At 38.5% G+C, this 19,775-nt stretch overlaps 3 protein-coding genes across 4 annotated transcripts; 1 reads left to right on the forward strand and 2 right to left on the reverse strand.

Annotated features, from left to right (window-relative positions):
* Nucleotides 1-407: 407 nt before the first annotated feature.
* On the reverse strand, nucleotides 408-3,756 carry LOC103434897 (uncharacterized). 2 transcript variants are annotated; one of them, XM_029103141.2, is made up of 7 exons: nucleotides 3,305-3,756; nucleotides 2,685-2,924; nucleotides 2,137-2,338; nucleotides 1,638-1,769; nucleotides 1,341-1,441; nucleotides 1,127-1,245; nucleotides 408-901 (listed from the first exon to the last, which is right to left on the reverse strand). In XM_029103141.2, the coding sequence occupies exons 1-7, from the start codon at nucleotides 3,662-3,664 to the stop codon at nucleotides 835-837; spliced, it is 1,221 nt and encodes a 406-aa protein (XP_028958974.1). In that variant the 5' UTR covers nucleotides 3,665-3,756; the 3' UTR covers nucleotides 408-834. The 2 variants fall into 2 exon arrangements, with proteins under 2 accessions (XP_028958974.1, XP_070678888.1); XM_070822787.1 differs by lacking the exon at nucleotides 3,305-3,756 and adding an exon at nucleotides 3,055-3,228.
* Nucleotides 3,757-7,666: 3,910 nt separating this feature from the next.
* LOC103434894 (calmodulin-binding receptor kinase CaMRLK) lies at nucleotides 7,667-11,220 on the reverse strand. Its single transcript, XM_070822788.1, has 3 exons — nucleotides 9,527-11,220; nucleotides 8,615-8,657; nucleotides 7,667-8,565 (listed from the first exon to the last, which is right to left on the reverse strand). The coding sequence occupies exons 1-3, from the start codon at nucleotides 10,950-10,952 to the stop codon at nucleotides 7,956-7,958; spliced, it is 2,079 nt and encodes a 692-aa protein (XP_070678889.1). The 5' UTR covers nucleotides 10,953-11,220; the 3' UTR covers nucleotides 7,667-7,955.
* A 5,648-nt stretch (nucleotides 11,221-16,868) lies between these two features.
* LOC139196273 (lysine--tRNA ligase, cytoplasmic-like) lies at nucleotides 16,869-18,730 on the forward strand. Its single transcript, XM_070821957.1, has 6 exons — nucleotides 16,869-17,042; nucleotides 17,276-17,480; nucleotides 17,712-17,808; nucleotides 17,969-18,054; nucleotides 18,498-18,590; nucleotides 18,684-18,730. The coding sequence occupies exons 1-6, from the start codon at nucleotides 16,869-16,871 to the stop codon at nucleotides 18,728-18,730; spliced, it is 702 nt and encodes a 233-aa protein (XP_070678058.1).
* The last annotated feature ends 1,045 nt before the right edge of the window (nucleotides 18,731-19,775 follow it).

A 19,775-nucleotide genomic window follows, 5' to 3' on the forward strand; every position in this document is an offset into this window, starting at 1 on the left:
AATCTTTGTTAAAGTGACAATTGTTGGTTACTTTTATTTGTTCACGTCTTACTCCATTAACTGATAACTCTACTAAGGACCCCTTACGGTCCATTTCCTAACAATTTAGAGATAATACACACAGAAGAGACTTGTACAATTTAAAGATAATACATACAGAGACTTGCAGCTCAAGCAGTTAAGGTCATTTATCTTTGCATGCAACCAAAACTCCAAATACTGCTAAACAAATATTGGTACCAAATAACACAATTTGTATAGATGACCTCCTAGGAAGTTCTCGTGTTGCATCCCCCCACCTATTTTTGTTTTCCAAAATAACACAATTTGTAAAGTGACTAGTAATGTATATTAGCCTAAAAATTTGTGATTTAATTATCTTGATAAAAGACGGGGGTCAAAAAGGGTAGGGCGCCAAAAAGGGACTGAAAACTGGACATCATTAACTTTTGTATGCAAATATTGTAGTATTGTAGGAGACAAGGTCCAAAGGACATCCTTAATCGGTGGAAATTAACCATAATACAGTCCAACAACTACAATTTTATAGCCATTGCATCATGTCGACTCGATTCTTTCCTCTGTAGTTGGATTCTATCCAAGGAAAATTCGACTTGAGCGCCCTTGAATTGTGTGCTGTCAATTGGATTATCATTCCGAAAATGTACATGTATAATCGATAGCAAAAGTTACAAGCCTGTTGCAGTGAATCTAGCCGTAAATAGTGCTGCCTGGAGTCGTTTTCTCCTCTTGAAATTTTGGAATCTGTTGTATATGATGCCTGTGCTTCTCTCCGTGATTTCACCTCTGCTAGGAAGAAATATAAGAAACGGCTCAAGATCTTCGATCTAACTTCCTTTCACTTGATCGTTTCTCCTCCACCTCTTTTCGTCTCTGCTGCCTGCCAAATTAGAGCAAAGTGGTCATTTTGTGAGAAGTCGGAAAGGATTGGCAACACAAGAACACAAGTAAATTTAAAATGAACGAAAAGAAAAAAAAAAGAAAAAAAAAGAAAACAAAAAGAAAAGAAAACAAAACAAAACTTATCATGACATGGTCACTAAGAACAGGAAAGGAATTCACGATAGATGAGTAAAATAAGACCAAAGGCTGTTAACAAACATACGCAAAAGCCATGTATCCAGCACCAGCACTGGCAGAAGATAAGAGTGTTGCATGAGTTCCCAGAGTAGACATAGAATCCTGCGGTCCTGAGGGAAGAGGATTTTTTCGATCACCATCGACCTGAAAGAAGTAACGTCGTATAAAACAGTTGATCAATCAATTGATATCTCTCACAATTTATAGGGAAGTAATAGTCCATATCCATAGATTGAAACCTTATCCCATTTTGACTTCTTGTTCTGTCTACCCTCCCGAGGGATGACATCAGCTGCAGGCGGTAAGGAGCTCAACCCAGTAGCAGCCATGGTTGAAACACCTGCAGAATGACACGGTATAAGAGAACTTACGAGAATAAAATGAAAGAGAAAGATCTTGAAAGGCTAGGATCAACCATTAAATTAACTATTAAGCCGATGGGCCAAGGCCTTGGCTCAGGTGATAAAGTTGTGTGGAATTGCATATGCCTAATCAATCTTTACTACCAAAGTTTAAAATTAAAAGTTGCTTCAAACCTGGATAAGGTATGTTAATTTTAGGTGCAACACCAACTATTCCAGGCTGTGTTCCTCCTGAAACATATTCAACCTTTTGACTCTTCTTCCTATCTTGCTCTTTCCTTTCCATTTCACACCTCATATCAGCCTCTGCTTACCAAAACATACAAAACATAAGCAGAAGAAAAACTAACAGGGTTGGAAAACAAAATTCTGTACAGAAAAACGTGACAGTGTCCTCTTCGTTACAGTCTATGAATTTGGTATTTGTGATAGCAGCAGATTATCCAATTATTTTTAGAATACATAAGTTCTACTACAATTTCTTGAATATCACCCTCTACATACGAAATAGTCTATCAGAGAAAATTTCAAAAAGCATCACTAACCATAACAGCTAACTTGACAATGCACTTACGTGAAATACAAAATATTATATACAATGTTACAAGTTAAACAGCGCACTGATGCATGACAGGAAATACACAGAAAGAGAGTTGAAAGAATTGTGAGTAACCTATTTCATCACAATAGTCACTTTTGTCATATCCATGAGGGTCAAATACATCTTTACTGAAGCAAGACCCTATCTGATCAATATCTTGATACCTCACTGCATGCACCAGAAAGTTTGGATTCCTATAGTCCTTCTTATTACGCACTTCTGCATTGAAGCTTTTCCCAGCTCTCTTGTATTCAAGAAACTTATTTATCCTCCTCTGCAGCAAGAAGAAACCCAAAAGTTAAACATATACACAACATGAAATGACTTGTCAAGTGAAGAAAAGGCACATAGGCATCATCTTTACAAAGTTAAAACCACAAATTATTGGATTTGGATGCCTGCAATGGACAAAGCCTCAAAAGACGAGATTCAAATACAAACGTCGTGTAACCATAGAACAATAAGCTAAACATATACGACTTAAGAAGTTATATTAGATCAGGCTTTATCAATTGATCCTGAAAACATCAAGAACAAGAGGCTATCTCCAAGATGAACAGTTCTACATTCTATAACCCCAAAGGAACCTATTTGGAAATCAGAATCTAAAAGGAACTTACTTGCAGCTCCTCTGAACACTTTGCTTTTGATGGTGGCGGGAGAAACTTATCCAACAGAACAATATCTTTCTGCTCTTCTGCAACAGACTCTGCAGCATCTCTACCCTCAGATTCAAGTACAATATCGTTCATTGTGTCAGAGTTTGACGGTTCAGATAATTGAGGAGTATGAACTGTTCCTGGAGGTGTCTTATCAAGGAAATCACCAGAAACACGACCAATCCCTTCTATTTCACCCTCCTGCAATCAAGCATCGCCCAAAACAACATACTAATAAGGTCAGCAAAGATAACAAACTTCCACACACCCTAATTATGTATGACTAAACACGGAGCATTGTTCAATATCCAATATCAAGGAAAAGATCTACATTTGGCTGGGCAAAACCTAACATGACGACCGCTTTTCGAATACTCAAACTCAAGGTATCATCCTTTGCAATTGAAAACATGAACTGCGCACTCTCAATCGAACTGGAACAAGAATCCAACTCTAACATTAAAAAATCAATCAAATTCAGAAGAACATGATAATACCCAAATCATTTTTCATTCAGTTTCTTCAGTTTCTCAGAAATAAAAAAGCTTCCACCGAAATAAAGAAAGGGAACAAAATAATACCTCAGGCTCAGGAGACATAGCAACTTCATCATGCCCATAGTCCACAATTGTAAGTGCCCCTCTTCTTCTTCTATTCAAACCATCCGAAGCCACCTCATTATCCCCGGCATTCGGCGGTGCGCTATCGTCGTTCCTAGACTCACCACCCACCGTTCCATCCACATCCGCCATTGCAGCATCTCCCGAGCCTCTCAGCTCACCGTAATCGTCGAATTCTCCCCGTTCTCGTCGCTCTTCATCTCCTTCTTCTTCTTTGTTGTTGTGCTGCTCAACGTCCTCCATGTCTTCATCTTCTTCTTCGTCGTTGTAATTGGAGAGCAGGAGAGCTATGGCGTCGGATTGCTTCTTCCTCGATGCCATGGGGTTTGGGGAGCAGAGATAAATTGGGGATTTAGGGTTTCTGAGTTCGCGCTAACTAATTAACTAACTTTTTGAAGTTGGGGAAGCAAATGATTTGGCGGAAGAAAAAAATCCAAATTGCAGTGGAGCCTGTTGGTTCAATTTCACTTGGGCCTAAATGACATTATTGGGCCTTATCTCATTATCAAGGCCCACGAGAAGTAGGGCTGGGAAAGATAGGGTACAAGAGGAAAAGAAAGTGGAGGAGTCGAAGGTTTATGGTCGATCTTTCTTTGGTTTAGTGACACTCAATCGTTATTTTGATGGATTAAATTCAAATGTCAACAGGGAAAGTAGCGGATCGCAATCAAAAAGAAGACATGGAGTCGAATCAACTGGTCACCCTAGTCGAGTTTACACATGGTATTTCATATATTGATATTTGGATTTAGAAGGTGTAATTTAACCCCCTTTCTTTGATTTTAACTTCATTTGTGTTTATGAACACATGGGAAGTCGAGAATTTGAATTATTCGAATAATCATACTTTAGTAAAAGCAAGGAACGTCAATGATTGTGCAAACTACTGAAGTTGAATTTAAGTACAAATGACACCAAAGTTCGAGCTCTCAGACATAGTTTTTAGAGTAAATTATATAGAAACCCCTCAAGTTTGAGGTCTATTACAACCTCATACAACATCTTTAAAACATTTCACTTTCATACCTCACGTACTATTTTATTTCAAAATAACACATCCGTTAGATTTTTCATCCAATGGTTTATTAAATGCTGACGTGGCCGCCACGTGGCAAAAATAATAATTTTTTATACATTAACAATATTATAATATTAACCCTATTATTAAAAAATAAATAAAAACCACAAAAACCCGAACCCAGATCCCCTTCCCCTTCCCCACATCCCACCCCCTCATCTCTCTGCAACTCAACTCACATTTACAAAATCCCTTCCCCCCACCCCTACACACGACCTACTACCCTCTCCCCCCCCCCCCCCCGGCGACCACCTACCCCCCCCCCCACCTGCCTTCCCCGCAACGACCAACCTGCCTTCCCCTCCTCCCCGGCGCGCGACGACCCACCTGCCTTCTCCACCCAGGAGCACGATTCTCTTCTTCTCTCTACTTTCTCTCTCTATCAAATGCACATATGTTTGAATTGGGTTTATGAATTGTATGTGAAATTGATCGAATTTATGGTTTTTTTGATAAATTAGGGGTTTGAAAATTGTCTCTGTAGGTGGTAAAAGTGCAATACTGACAGCTCTGTGTGTAGGTGAGGAGGAGAAAGGGCTTGGGGAAGGTGAGGTGGGGTGGGGGGCTTGCGGGGGTGGTAGGGGTGGGGTGGGGTGGGATGAGGGGTGTGGAGGGGATGGATGGAGGGGTGGAGGGGAGGGACGGACAGGAAGGAAGAGATGGGTGAAGGGGTGGGGGTGGGATGTGGGGTTGCGGGGAAGGGGATGTGGGTTCGGTTTTTTGTGGGGGTTTTTTTTTTAAATTTATTTTTTTTAATAATAGGGTTAATATTATAATATTGTTAATGTATAAAAAATTATTATTTTTGCCACGTGGCAGCCATATCAGCATAAATGTGACAGCCACGTCAGCATTTAACAGACTATTGGATGGAAAATCTAACGGATGTGTTATTTTGAAATAAAATAGTACGTGAGGTATGAAAGTGAAATGTTTTAAAGATATTGTATGAGGTTGTAATAGATCTCAAACTTGAGGGGTTTCTATGTAATTTACCCTAGTTTTTAAGCAAAGAATAAACCAAATACCACAAGACAATGTGTATGGTTGAGTGGAGCATGCATGAGGAGAAGAGTTGACATCCAATGATCCAAAGGTAAGAATGCGACTCAAACTTCACAAATACTCTTCAAATTTGTGTCGTCTAAAATTAATCCATGCGAGATTGTGATGTCTACATGAAGTAGACTTGGTCTGTGGTTGCATGTGAGAATGTTGTTGTTGCCTTATCGTTGAGGCAACGACGATGTGATGTATGTGACAACGAAATTAACGTACGTTTCAAATATTTGGTTACTTGGACTCTACCAAGTATATAGCAAGTGTTCGTTGACGGAGTGTCGTTAGACTAGTTACTATGATGAGTCTAGGCAAAGAGATCAACTTGTATTCACATTACTCTTATCATAATGGCGTTTTGTGTTAATAATAAAAAGATATTTAGAGAAAAAACGAATATATATTATTGTATTATTGACACGGAACATTACTATAATAGTTACTCATATCAAACAAGCGTTAATTGTGAAGACACGAAAAAAGGGCACGGAATTCTTGATGAGCTTTCTCTTTCTCTCCATCGTTGTCTTGCTTTAGAAAATACAATTTCTCTTTCGCTTTTGTGTATTTCGTTCTAACTTCTGCTAGCTATGGTAACGCATTGCATGCACCCACAAGCTTTCCCAGTCTTCCAGGTTGCAACTGACTTTAGGGATGACGGTCAGACATGCATGAGTTTGAATCATCATGAGTGAGAAGGACTGGACGAGCACCTCAGCTTTTTACTTTTTTATTTTTTACCTACACGGCTATGACTGGAGAGAGATCCACCCCGGTATTGGAGTTCTAAGGACATGACTTCAAACTAATCAAGCTGGACAATGACGACTTATTATCCTATACACCATTTCTGACTCGGAAAATTCAAAAATCTCTTCACTTTTGCTTTATGACATGCAATATTAACTGTCGTGTGGATTTTTAATTGAGTTGTGTTAGTGATAATCGTTCACATGCGTGTGTGTTTGTTAACTGCTAATAAGGGATGAGACTAACTTCTATCGATGAATAGAAGTTGTTAACTATTGTTGAATTACGAGACTCACTTTCATTAGTGGATGACAGTAGCTCACGCATGCATCAGATTGTATGGAGCATTTCAATTAGGGTTTCCATATGATAACAGGATACCTCAAAAAGGAATACACACGGTTGATTCTGCAGACATAAATAGCCAAAAACGTTGACGACAAGAACAACATCGTCGTGTGAAAATCATTGAACAATACCAAACATATACAGATTAAACATACAGCCAATTGACATCGGCCAAACATCCATCCACTAGAAAATTCTCCCGCAAAACCAAACACGTAATTGTATATTTCATGCATAGGAAGAGGTGTCTGATCTATCCACCCAACTATAAAGTACGTCTCATTAATCTTCTTTAATTTATCTTTTTTCTTTGGAAATTTAAAAGAATAAATCACCAGAAAGATGAACGAATAAAGCAGAGTCGCAGGTAGAAACAAAAAGAAGGGGGAAAAGGAGGTGGTGGTGATGAGAATCCTTCACAAGAGACAAGCAATAAGTGGGATTCTCTGCTCACCTAAACTTCAACATCTCCCCCCACCATCTCTGCTATTCTCCATACTTTTATGGGCTCAAACTTTTTTTTATTTTTATTTTTTTCTTTTGATTTTTGCATTCACATCACTAATTTGATTCTCTGCTCACCTAAACTTCAACATCCCCCCCCCCACCATCTCTCCCATTCTCCATACTTATATGGGCTCAAACTTTTTTTTATTTTAATTTTTTCTTTGATTTTTGCATTCACATCACTAATTTCTAAAAGAAAGATTATACAATTCTTAAATTTGAGACAACAAAACGTGGTCCCATTCATTCACTCTTGATTTGGAAGTAGGAAAAAGAATTGATATTAGCACCATGTATTCCTTATTTATAAGAGGACTTTTCGATATTCTTCTCTCTTTCTGCACACTATATTTATTTAGGCTTATAATTGAATAAATCAACGCATAAAAGTAAACAGTAATAAGCAGAATGAAAAATAGAATGTGCAGAAGTCATTTTTTTTATAAGGAAAACTAATGAAAATGACTTGAAAACTTTGAGTTTTAATGATAAGGACAAAATAAAGGGTAAAATGAATAGTACCAGGATTAACTTTTTAGCGTAAAAATATGGTTTTTCGTTAAAATGAAAAACACCGAAAGTTTTTCGTTAAAGTTCATTTTTTTATAAACACTAAAGCGAAAATGTACATCCGGAATAATGCAAAACGACATGAGAAATAACATCCGTACTCTTTTTTTCTTTTCGCACACTTCTGTTTATTTCCATCTTTGTTCTTCTTGAGTTGACAACAAAGATTAAAAATAAACATGAATGTGCAGCGGAGTTCTGCACCGTCGATATACTAAAAGAAAAACAAAAAATGATTTCGATTTTCATTTCTAATTTTCTAATTGCACGCAGTTTCACGGGGCGTGAAATGAAGTGAAGTCAGCCAACAGTGGCAGTGGGACTGGGATGTATGTCCTTGAGCAAACCCAGGACTTGTTGCATGCTGGGCCTTTTCCCAGGTGACTCCGCCGTACACAAGTACCCCACTCGCAGGCTCTCCACCATCTCCCTCTCCAACTCCCCACTCTCTCTCAACCTCTCGTCCACCGCGTCCAAACCACGCCCTTCCCTCACCATCCTCCTCACCCACACCACCGTCTCCGCCGTCCCCGTCCTCCCCGTCAACAGCTCCATCAACACCACCCCAAAACAATACACATCCGCCTCCGCACCGCTGCCTTCACCTCCGCCGCCAATTTCCCCCCGACTCCCAATACTTCTCAAACCAAAATCGGCTATTCTCGGCTCGAAGTCCGGACCCAATAATATGTTGGAAGTTACGAGGTGGCCGTGGACTACGGGACTCGACCCTGCCTGGTGGAGGTACGCCAGTCCACAGGCTATTCCAACCGCAATGCGGTGGCGCGTGAGCCACCCTTTCTTTTCGGGCGAGTAGGCTCCATTAACAAAGCTTTGCTCCCACGTGTCACCAGTCCAGTCCTCCACGTTGGGCTCCCCGGTGGGCAGCTCGTGCAACCATCTGTGCAAGTCCCCGCTTGATTGGTTCGAATCCAATTCGTGAGATGTCAGTGATCTTATCCCCGTTCGCCATGAACTCGTACAATACCAACTTTTCTCTCCCTGTAGAGAAAAATAAAAAGAAAACTAATGAAAAAGAATTGTAAACTTTGAGTTTTAACAATAAAGACAAAATAAAGGGTAAAATAAATAGTATCAGGATTGACTTTTTAGTGTAAAAATGTGATTTTTCGTTAAAATGAACAGTATCAGAAGCTTTTCGTTAAAGCTCCCAAAAATAAATAGGGTTTAATGACATGTTTAGTTAGTTTCAAATATGATTAAGTGAAATGTGTACTTACCTATGATCTAATAAACCGAATTAGGAAAATGAGGAAGAAAAGAATGAGATGAACTTAGCCCCTAAACGTCAATGTATGAGATGCACTTATATTTAAACCGCTAAATTATGCAATACACAATTTAGTTGTTCAATACTTTAATACATTTCATATACCAATGCATTGTAAAATTTTGCCGGAACAAACAAATTTTCAGTAAACATGTGAAAATTTATGGGACCTGGATGTCATATCCTTCCCATCCCTTTCTATTTCTGTGACACAATTAAATCACGTCAATATTTTATATTCCCGTTACTTTTTGTTTTATTATTTTTATAAAAAAATTAATATAAAATGTTGACATAACTTAATCGTGATCACATAAATAAAAGAAGTGTATAGAATGGGGAGGCAAAAAATCCAGATCCAAATTTATGAACAAAATCATACCAATAGCAAGAAATCATAGCCTATGCGTGCTAAATTAGATTTTACGTGACGACGGTGACAAAACACAGTGTCGTACGTACGGACTCTTGTCATTTACGACATTGGAATTAAAACCCGTGTCTCGCATTTATGTCGTTTGGTGAGATTATCAACGACCGACCGGCCGGTGAGAGAGAGAGAGAGTGAAGTGTGCAGTACCTGCAATGCAGTAACCGGAGAGAGGCAGCAGGTTGGGATGTTTCAATCTCGAAAGATTTTCAAACACTTGCACCGCGTCATCGTAATCGACGTACCTGGCGTTCTCCAGCACCTTTATAGCCATGTGGAGGTCGCCGGGCAGCACGGCGGTGTAGACGGGCCCACACCTCCCCTCGGCGAGCTGGGAGTCCTTGCCGAAGTGCGACGTTGCAGCAATCAAGTCCTTAAACGTCAAGTTCAGCAACGGCTTCTCGAACATCACCACCGGAGCCGACGTCGGGTCTTTGACGTCGGCGACCCACGACGTCCCCGACTCGGTCTCGAAAGAGAACGGTCCCGATTTCTCGATCTTGAACGGGACTAACTGAACCGGTTTGGAAATAGCCCATTTGTGCTTTTTGGCAAAGTACTTTTTCCTGCATATGCAAGCTACGCAAGTACTTATGGACAGAAGGATTACAAATGCCGATGCGCAGGATAAGCTCAGAACAAGAATTTTATGGAATTTTTGCGATTTGTGTTCTTTGTGGGGGGATTCTTGGGTCATGGGTTTTTGTTTTTGGAGGGTTTTGGGAGGTGGGTTTGCATTGGTAGTGTGAAAGCTTGGGGCTTTGGTTTTGGAACTGTCGAAAGGTGTGACGTTTTTTCCGGCGTGGATAAAAGCGCTTTTCCCAAATTTCTGGTACTCTTCCGGTCCGACCCGGCCGGTGAAATTATTGAGCGAAATGTTCAAGAATTTCAGGCCCGTTAGCGGAGGGAAATCCGAAGGGAAAGAACCGTTGATTTTGTTGTCCGAAACGTCCAAATACTTCAATCCGTGCAAAACAGAGATGGGTTTTAGACTCCCAGAAATTCTGCTGCTGGAGATGTCGAGGTGCTGCAAATTGTTGAGGTTGGAGAAAGCAGACGGCTGCAGAGTGCCCAAATCGTTGTGGGAAAGGTCGAGAAATGTAAGGTTCGGGAACCCAGAGAGCTGGCCCAAGTTGGTGTACCGGTTATATGAGAGATTGAGCTCCTGGACCGAAGAAACTGAGCCGTTTCCCGATGTGTGTTCGAGCCCGAAGCTCCCTCCGAGCCGGTTCTTGGAGAGATTGACTCGGACCAGGTTCGGGAGGGACCAGAACCAGCCCGGGATGGAGCCCTTGAGATTGTTGAAAGAGAGATCGAGGTCCTGCAGATTCGACAAGTTTCTGAGGTACTTCCATGAGATTATTCCGCTTAGGTTTTTGGATGGGAGGTTGATTTGAGTGATGGTTGGGTTGGAGCAGTTGGGTCGGTTCGAATTTTGGAGCCAGGAGAGGTTGAAACCGGAGACTGATTTGAATGCCTTGGAGATTTGGGCTTGGTCTGTGCTGTTGCAGGTGGATTCTGCTTCTGCTGCTGCAATCAGCACCAGAAGAAGTGAATACCTAAGCAGGATTCTCATTTTTTTCCCTGCAAAACTGGCCTTTAGTTTTCAAATTCCATGAGAGAGAGAGAGAGAGAGAGAGAGAGAGGAGTGGGAATATAATGAATAAATGAAATGGTAATGGAGGAAACTGGGGGGCTAGTAAATGTTAAGGGGAGTTCGTAAAGTGTGGTGATTGACCAAAAACTAAACTAAAAAGTAAAGATGGAAATGTCCATTTAGAGGGCACGAGAAAAAGTAGGAAGAAGCCTTCTACAGAGAAAAAGCCTGTTACGAGGTTGAGTTTTCGAAACAAAAGCGTTCTTGATGTAATGACCGTAAACTTTTATGCCCTTTTTCAAGAGAAATTTTTTATTGAAACTCGAATACAGAGGGTACATCATGTTTTTTTATATAAGTGATGAAAATTTTTATTTTTTAAATTATTAATTTTTTAACACACATATCTCAACTATTATATAATGACACGTGGTGTACCGATCACATTGAAAAATTTATCCTTTTTCACAACGCTTTTGTATTGTAAGCACATATTGAGATTTTAATAAAAGTTTAAGGGCTCATTTAGGATTATATTATGAGAAAAAGTTTTTTTTTCTCAAAAAAATAAATTAATTAGATTGAATGGCCACGGTCACAAGCAATATCAATACTTGCCACAGGCGGCAAATACTTATCCCTAATATATAGGTTTGCAACCTTAAAGTCTACACTAGTGACAAAATCCGCCACAAAATTTACTTCTTTAAGAGCAAGTCCAGCCTTGCTCTTTGCTCGGGGGACAGGCACCAAGAAAGGGCCCGAGGGCCGGTTGGTTCTTCTCCAGCCATGGAGAGCCCGAGTGAGGGTGGGAGCCCGAGGGCCGGGGGGGGGGGGTGGGCAATCGACAGGTCTGTGGCCCGAGGCCCGTGACGTCAGGCCTGAGTCCGGGCTTTTTATTTTTATTTTTTTTTGTGTCAGGCACGTGCCCCTCACTTGCGAGTGGGGGCGCGTCGCCCGACAGGAATTCAGGGCACGAGCCCAGCAACCCAGTTACCGTTGGGAAGCCACGTGGCTTCCCATGGTCAGTTCGATCCCAACGACTTTTTAATACGAGCCTTCCGATTTGCAACGGTAATAAAAAAAAAGCTGATTTTATATCAACCGTTCGATCTGAGATCAACGGTTGATATTAATCTGCTTTATAAATTTAAAAAAAGAAAAGAAAAAATGGTTTTTAAATTAAGAAAAGTTACCGTTGTGACACGTGGCATAATCTGGAGTGTTGGAATTCAAATTTTTTAAAATCCAACGGCAAAGATTAATTATTTGAATAAAAATTTTAAAAAAATTGTAAAAATCCGAAAAAATTCTAAAAAATTGTTTTTACTTTTCTATAAATACCACTTCTTCTCCATCTACCTTACACCACAATTTCATATTTTCTCAACTACTTTCAATCAAATTCCTATCTTTTTCTCAAAGTTTCAATCCAATTTTTTTCCACAAAATGACTACTAATGCAGGTACTCGCTTCTTGAAGATGTTGCGTTATGCACTAGCTGGGTTGAAGTTACTCATAATTCCCTTACGGGTAATGAGATGCAGTTGCGAGAAATGTGGAGTTTAATCGTCCAACAGCTCTTCACCCCGTCGTTGCCTGCTTCTATCAAGGTTTCTTGAACGGCTGGGCCTGCATATCTGAGTAACAGTCTGGATGACTCGACGGGAATGTGAGGCTCTGGCCATTCTTGTTTCGTCATCTCTCCTTCTACGCTCCTTATCCTCTTCCATCTCATTTTCGGCTATCTGAAGGTTGAACATTCCTTCAGATTGGTTAAACAATTTTTCCTCTTGCTGACGATTTCCCACATCATCCTTGATGAAGAAGATGACATTGTAAGGATGGATGGTGAAGAAGAAGCAGAAACTATGAATAATGAGATAGAGATGTTGAGAAAATTGGTGTGAGATTTGTGAGGATGGATGATGGATTATATGGACGATTCAGAAAGGATTGGATTGTAGATAAGGCCACGTGGCATGTCGTCATTTGTTAAAAATCTGATCGAAATCTATCCTCAAAAATTCTAAAAAGATAATGACACGTGGCACGATTGTATTGGATAAAAATCTTATCGAAATCGATCTCCAATAATTATCTTTTCGGATAATGACACGTGTCGCAATTTTGAACGAGTTAAAATCTAATTGAAATCTATCGTCAAAGATTCTCAAAAGATAACGACACGTGACACGATGACATTGGATAAAAATCTTATCGAAATCCATCACAAAATAATTGTTTTTTTTTATAAAATGACACGTGACGCAACGAGAACGATTTAAAAAATCTTATCTGAAATTACAAATAATTTTATTTTGTATTATTTAAACAAACAAAAAAAACTAATATTTTATTGCCTATTGCCAGGGGGAGGGCTCCAAGGGTGGAGATGCAAATGGCAATTACTGTTCATTAATGGCAGTTACCATTCATTAAAGGCAGTTACTGTTCAAAATGATGAATTCAATAGTGGATTGCCAAGGGGAAGGGCTCCATGGGTGGAGTTGCTCTAAACACATACTTCTAAGAGATTGAATGAAATGAATTCGCCAACCGCTCGATGTTTTTAATAATATTCTTCAATCCCCAAAGTGTTGTACTAATCCCGATTACAACATCGATGACCAACTTCGAATCTCCCTCGACATCCACATTTGTATAGCCTTTCATTTTTTTTAGTCCACAAAGCATCTCTTAAGGCTAAAGCTTCAGCAACAGAAATTGTATTGACCCCAACACTTATGTTTATAAGTGATTTTATTATAAGTGTTTAATTTAAATATGTTGAATTCATGTGCTTTTTGAAAGAAAAAAGACTTGAAAGTCCTTAAGAATATCTGACAAGTGTTTCTCCAAATATCACTTGTATGACCAAAATTATTTTTTATTTTTTATTTTTGTCAAAAACAGTTAGAACTGTATTTCAAAAAGCTTCTCCTACACATAAATACTTACATAGAAAATATTAAAGAGACTATGTTTATTTTGTTTGACCATTTTATACCACCGTTCTAGAGCTTACTGTCAAATATAAATGTGATCTCTTTAACATTATTCATTTACTAGCATTGTCAGATATCCATTTTGATTAATCTCAAATCACAGCTAAAAGGTGTTTTAAGTATGAGGGGGAAATCTAACGCGGTGAGCAACTGTAACAGTTGAAGAAAAACTGAAGGATTATGGAAGTCGTTTGGATTTGGTTGGTTGACTGACGACTCCGAGAGTCTGACTTGAAATATCGCCGGTCACTGATGCGGTGATTGCGAAGTTTCTTTCATTTGCATGGTTTAATTCCAAAACGTCAGAGGTTTTCATGTGAGCTTATGGTCATTGGTGCTTTTAAATCAATTAGCAGGGGAGGGGAGGGGACTCTTTGGTCGAAATAAAAAGACTTTGCCACTTGGGAACCAAACGCTCACAGAAATTAAATAATTTCTGGGTTTTCTGTTACTACCAGCTTGGTTGTTACGATGTTTCTAAGCTATAAATAACGTATATTAAGTACGAATATTTGTAAATCACCAACAAAATAGTACAACAATCTTTCGAAGTACTGCTGCTTCACTCCGCGTCAACTGTACTATTTATGATATTTGGGTGTTTGTTTTGAGTATTTGTTCGTATTGTAGCAGAGACTTATTAGAATTATAAGATTAAAGAAAGTAACTTGTACGTAATATTCTAAGAATGAACCCCTCTATAATTAGAGTGCATGATTAGGTGGGGAACAGAGGATTGGTGGGAGCAAGCTAATTACAGGTTTGCAAGTGAGAGGGAGGGTCAATTTTTTTGTCCAGAAGGGGATACAAATTTCAACGAAAGTGGCAAAAATCTCGGGCTGTGAATATTTGGCTTCTTGAAGATTTTGGATTAGAGAGCTTCCTGTCAAAGTTGGGATGTTCTGCTGATATGCCACGCGGGAACAAGCATGGAGGGCTAGGATAAGCCCACATGCCATGCGAATTACCCTAATATCCTTCTTGACTATAATGCACGCATGCATGGATGGTATGCATGGTTTGTCAAATAAGGTTTTCAATCCACAACAAACAAACAACAACGCATTGCATTCGTTTTGATAAGCACTTTGCCAAGAAAATCATGACTCTAGTTATAGTGCCACCCTGACACTGATGATGTGAAGTGTGAAACTAGGAATGACATCATCCTTGGATCTCTATCTTTGGAGTAAACGAACTCAGAAATCCGAACATTTAATTTAAATCATACGATTCTCATTAGTTCATCACACTAGCCACAACTAGCACAAACTCACATCCTGATCTCTCTCTCTCATGGCTAGATTTTCGAGACTATCTGCTCCGAAGATAGAAATCCAGAAATAATCTCAATCCTATATAGAACCATTTCGTAGACAGAAGACATTTTGCATCAAATGTTTGGTGGATAGTAAATTCACATTTACTTCATCATCATATATGAATATCACTCTCAAATCACAATTATGCCACTCATCGACCTTTGACCCAAAAACCCTAGTCAAACCAGCCTCTGACCTCCGTCAACGAGTCCTAATCTGCAGTAATTTCAAACTACTGCAAATGTGAACTGATTCCACTACCTCTTCAATCCACACCAGCTAATAGTAATACCTGTTCCCATTTGAAACAAGACATCAGGAAGTGGAGTGCAATTAATCAAAACTTATACAGTTATTGCACTCTGCAAATTCTGCATCAAAGATGTCCACAGAATAATTCCTGTGGATTTGGAAGGGGACAAAAGCAAACATAATCCACTCACAAATTCTGTTGGCACGTGATATTTGGCTCACTTCTGCTGGGAGTTTCTTCTTTTGGTGAATAAAATAGTTTATATTTGAAACACTTGGAGGGTAAAGTTTATTATATCACCTAATCCACACTAAATCCCAAACCAAACTTCCATGGAATGACAGCTAACCCAACGTTTGGAAGTGTCAAAAGCCAACCAAGATATGGGAATATTTTAAACATAATTAAGGTAACAAACCCGACTCTCCAACATCAAACTGTATACACGTTTTTTCTTCATACATAAATGTAATCAAGTTGGACAATATGGTATGACCCATGGCCCATACTAAGACTTTGACGTTACAACTTACAAGTACATGGATGAAATAGAGAAGTGGTTCAAACATGTGACTTCAAATATTTGATAAATGTAGAAAAGTTTCGGGTATATAATTTGGTTATAATTTTGATTATCGTGGGTTATCCGCCCAATATCTGTCCCCTAAATCACACCTTCCATTTTGTCTTTATTTTTATTTTAGTATATGGTTCGTTTGAAAGTGATTTTTAAAATGATAGAAAACATTTTTAAAACTAATTTTTAGTAACAATGCAAGTAAATACTGAAAAAACATTTCAAACGAGGTCGAAAATTAGTGAGATATTTTAGATCACCAGCGAATACTAATTAACTTTAGTGCTTTTTTCTTTTCTTTTTTCATAAATCACTATTGAATTTTTATCACAATTTTCAATTAATTATGAAAAAATTTCAACATACAAAGAATTTTGAAAATGTACATTTTTATCTCACCAATTTGGATATAGGAAATTCGATGAGGAATTGCACGGGTACGAGGGTTATATGAGGATGACACATTTGTCTTAGACCTGCCTTGTTCAAGGGCACGAATTTATGTGGAAAGTGGGCCTTCTACATGGATTATGAATTTTGCCGCCCGACCCGCCCATCTAAGATACTTGTTCCTCAAGTAAGATTTCTTTGTCACTACGACTGCAATTCACATACTCTACCCTAATCGCAGACACAAACCGACCGTGACAAAATATATATAAAAGCCCTAATCAGAATCCATCCGCTGTGTGAACCTTCAACCTTGTACTTGTAGCATCAAAGAGGGAGGAAATATGGCAAAGGAGTTGACGTTGGATTTGGAAGAGCTCCGCCACATCCAGAGCATGGCCAAACGCCACCGTATCATCAACCACCTTAACCTTCTTTCCAAACACCTTATCTCTGAGATTACAACATCGGAAAAGGAGCCATTATCGCTGCCGCCACCACAATCTTCTCAACCAAAGGTGAACCTGTTTGAAAGCAATCAGGATCCCTATCATAAAGGGACTAGAATAGGCGTGTAATCACTAATCAGTAATTGATCTGTATATTTTTGCTTCCTTTCTTGTACAGCAGTATTGCAGGATTAGCTGCTTTTTTATATATAGGGAACTCTCTGTGTAAAGGTAGAATCTAATATCAATACAATAATTCTGGCCAATTCTATTTCTCAGTCATTTGATTAGATTTTACACAGGGCAAAGAGATGAAGTCCACCGTGAGGCCTCAAAATGCCGCGAAGAGAGAAGCTGCGGAGCAAGAGAAGACGAATCATAAACCAAACCCCAATAAGCATCGATATGGGTTCTCTGCTTCAATGAAGATCGCTCATTACATAAAGGAGTATGGAGGCCTCCTCAACAAGGGGGAGCTTAGAGAGAACATCACAGTATCCTTGGATGGTATCAAAACTAGTTATTTTTTATTAGAGGATATTCTAAACTTCTACTATTTGCTGGGAAAATCGATTTGAACATGGTGAAAAGGGACGGACACACAACTGATCTAACCAACATGATATGTGACTTCCATTGATAATTACCTAGGGTTGAACTTTTGATTAATTTTTTGCTACTTAATTTCACTATGTTTTTGTTGAATTGAGCAGTAACTTAATTTTCACCCTCAATTAGGGCAAATACTGAACAAAATGTCGTCCTCCGACTCCAAGCGTTTCTTCTATGATTTACAGGGTGGTAGCTCCAAAGTCCAAATTGTGGCTGATCCAAGGTATGATCTCTCACAATTTTGTTTGCTCCTCTTTCTGTAAAAACCAGTACCACACAATGTTGAATATTTGCATCTTGCCTTCTTTTTTGGTCGTGTAGAAGTTAAATAATTTGTATTAATACGTGATTGAGTTATAAATCTTTTCCTTTATTTCATGCAGAAATTTAAAGATGGATGAATTTGAATTTTCTAAGTTCTATTCCTGTATAAGCCCTGGCGATTTTATTGGCGTGACTGGATTTCCAGGTTTATGTTGTTGCTCTACTGTCGATTTTGTTCCTTTACACGGTTATTTATAGCAAATTGTTTCCAAGAATTATGAATTAATCTTGTATTTAAATGTTGAGTTAAGAATAATGAAATCACAAATTATTGTAGTATTTTCCCTTTAAAGTTAATTGAGGCCTGTAGACTAGTGCAACTATGCAATGTTAGGTTTTGCATGGTTTCAAAATAAGAAAAACTAATGAAAATGGCTTGAAAACTTTGAGTTTTAACGATAAGGACAAAATAAAGAGTAAAGTGAATAGTACCAGGATTGACTTTTTAGTGTAAAAATGTGGTTTTTCGTTAAAATGAACAGTACCGGAAACTTTTCGTTAAAGTTCCCTTCAAAATATGAACTTTTGATTGTTCGGACTTATAATGTTTTGTTGTTTTGTTTATGTTTCTTTCTTCCATTTTCATAGGAAAAACTAATAGGGGAGACCTCAGCATTTTCCCAAGATCATTTATCGCCTTATCAAATAGTCATCCGGTTTCTCCATCACAGAAGGCTGCAGGTTTGTGCCTAAATCTCTCCCTCTTTCTCCCTTCTCCTAGCTTGTGTTTGCTTTATTCCTGTCTGAGATGTCACATTTCAAATACTCGATCAGCCCCTTACATGAAAGAAGTATCACAGTTTGGACGTGCGCTTGCATAAAATTTTCTCTTGTTGTTTTAGCAAGTTGTTTCTTCACCTAGTTGATCAGTTTCTCACCGTCTGTTTGTATCGTTGGACAGGAAGAACTTTTCCCAGCCAGCAGACCAGAAGATGAGCCATCTTGTTTTGGAATAGTTTTCCTGACATAACCTGAAAAATCCTCTTCTTCTGCTATTGGTTGCAGAACTTTTTGTTCAGTCATTTGAAGCTTGGAGCTCTAACTTCTGCTCATTTAAAATTGTTCAGCAACTGCAAGTGCTTAGCATATTAATTCGACATAGCAATCAATTTAACATTGTATGTATTTGGTATATTTTACTTTGTTAATACAGTACTTATTTTCTACTTTAAACTAATATAAACAGTGAGGATGAGAATTGAACTTGAGCACGTAACGTGAGTGCATCCATTCTAGCTAATGTAGTTACGCTCACGTTTTTCAGCTTAAGTCAACTTATCCCATATAAGTAAATTGTTACCATTCAAGGAAAACTAGATCTTGAAACCTGACCCATTTGATGTCAAAGTATCTAGTTGGACCTTCACATTTTAGAGTCCACTTGATCTGCTAGATGTTGTAAGCTGGGCTCATCCAACAAGATACATAATTTGTATTTCTTTTAGTTGACTGTAGCAAAAGAAAAACAAGAAATGCCTGGTAGACATGAAGCTGTCTTCTAAGAATCATACTACGAACTTGTTTAGATGTACTTTTAAAATGATTGAAAGCGCTTTTGGTGAAAATCTTTTTGGAAATAATCTTTAGTAAAAATGCAAGTAAATTCTGTAAAAGCACTTAAAGTGCTTCCTATAAGAAGCACATAACTGGTACTTCTTGAATAAAATACTTTAAGTGTTTTTGGAACCAAAAAACATTTTCTCTAAAAACGCTTTCAGTTATTTTAAAAGTACATCCAAACGAGCCATACATATATGGCTATTTAATTTTCAAATATTTAGTTATTTCCCTAAGAGTTTGGTAACCGAACTTTATAATTGTTTTTTTTTTTTGGTAAAAAAAGTTTAGTAAGAGATTAGTTATTCT

The sequence above is a fragment of the Malus domestica genome, chromosome 05 (genome assembly GCF_042453785.1).
Source record: "Malus domestica chromosome 05, GDT2T_hap1".
NCBI lineage: Eukaryota > Viridiplantae > Streptophyta > Magnoliopsida > Rosales > Rosaceae > Malus > Malus domestica.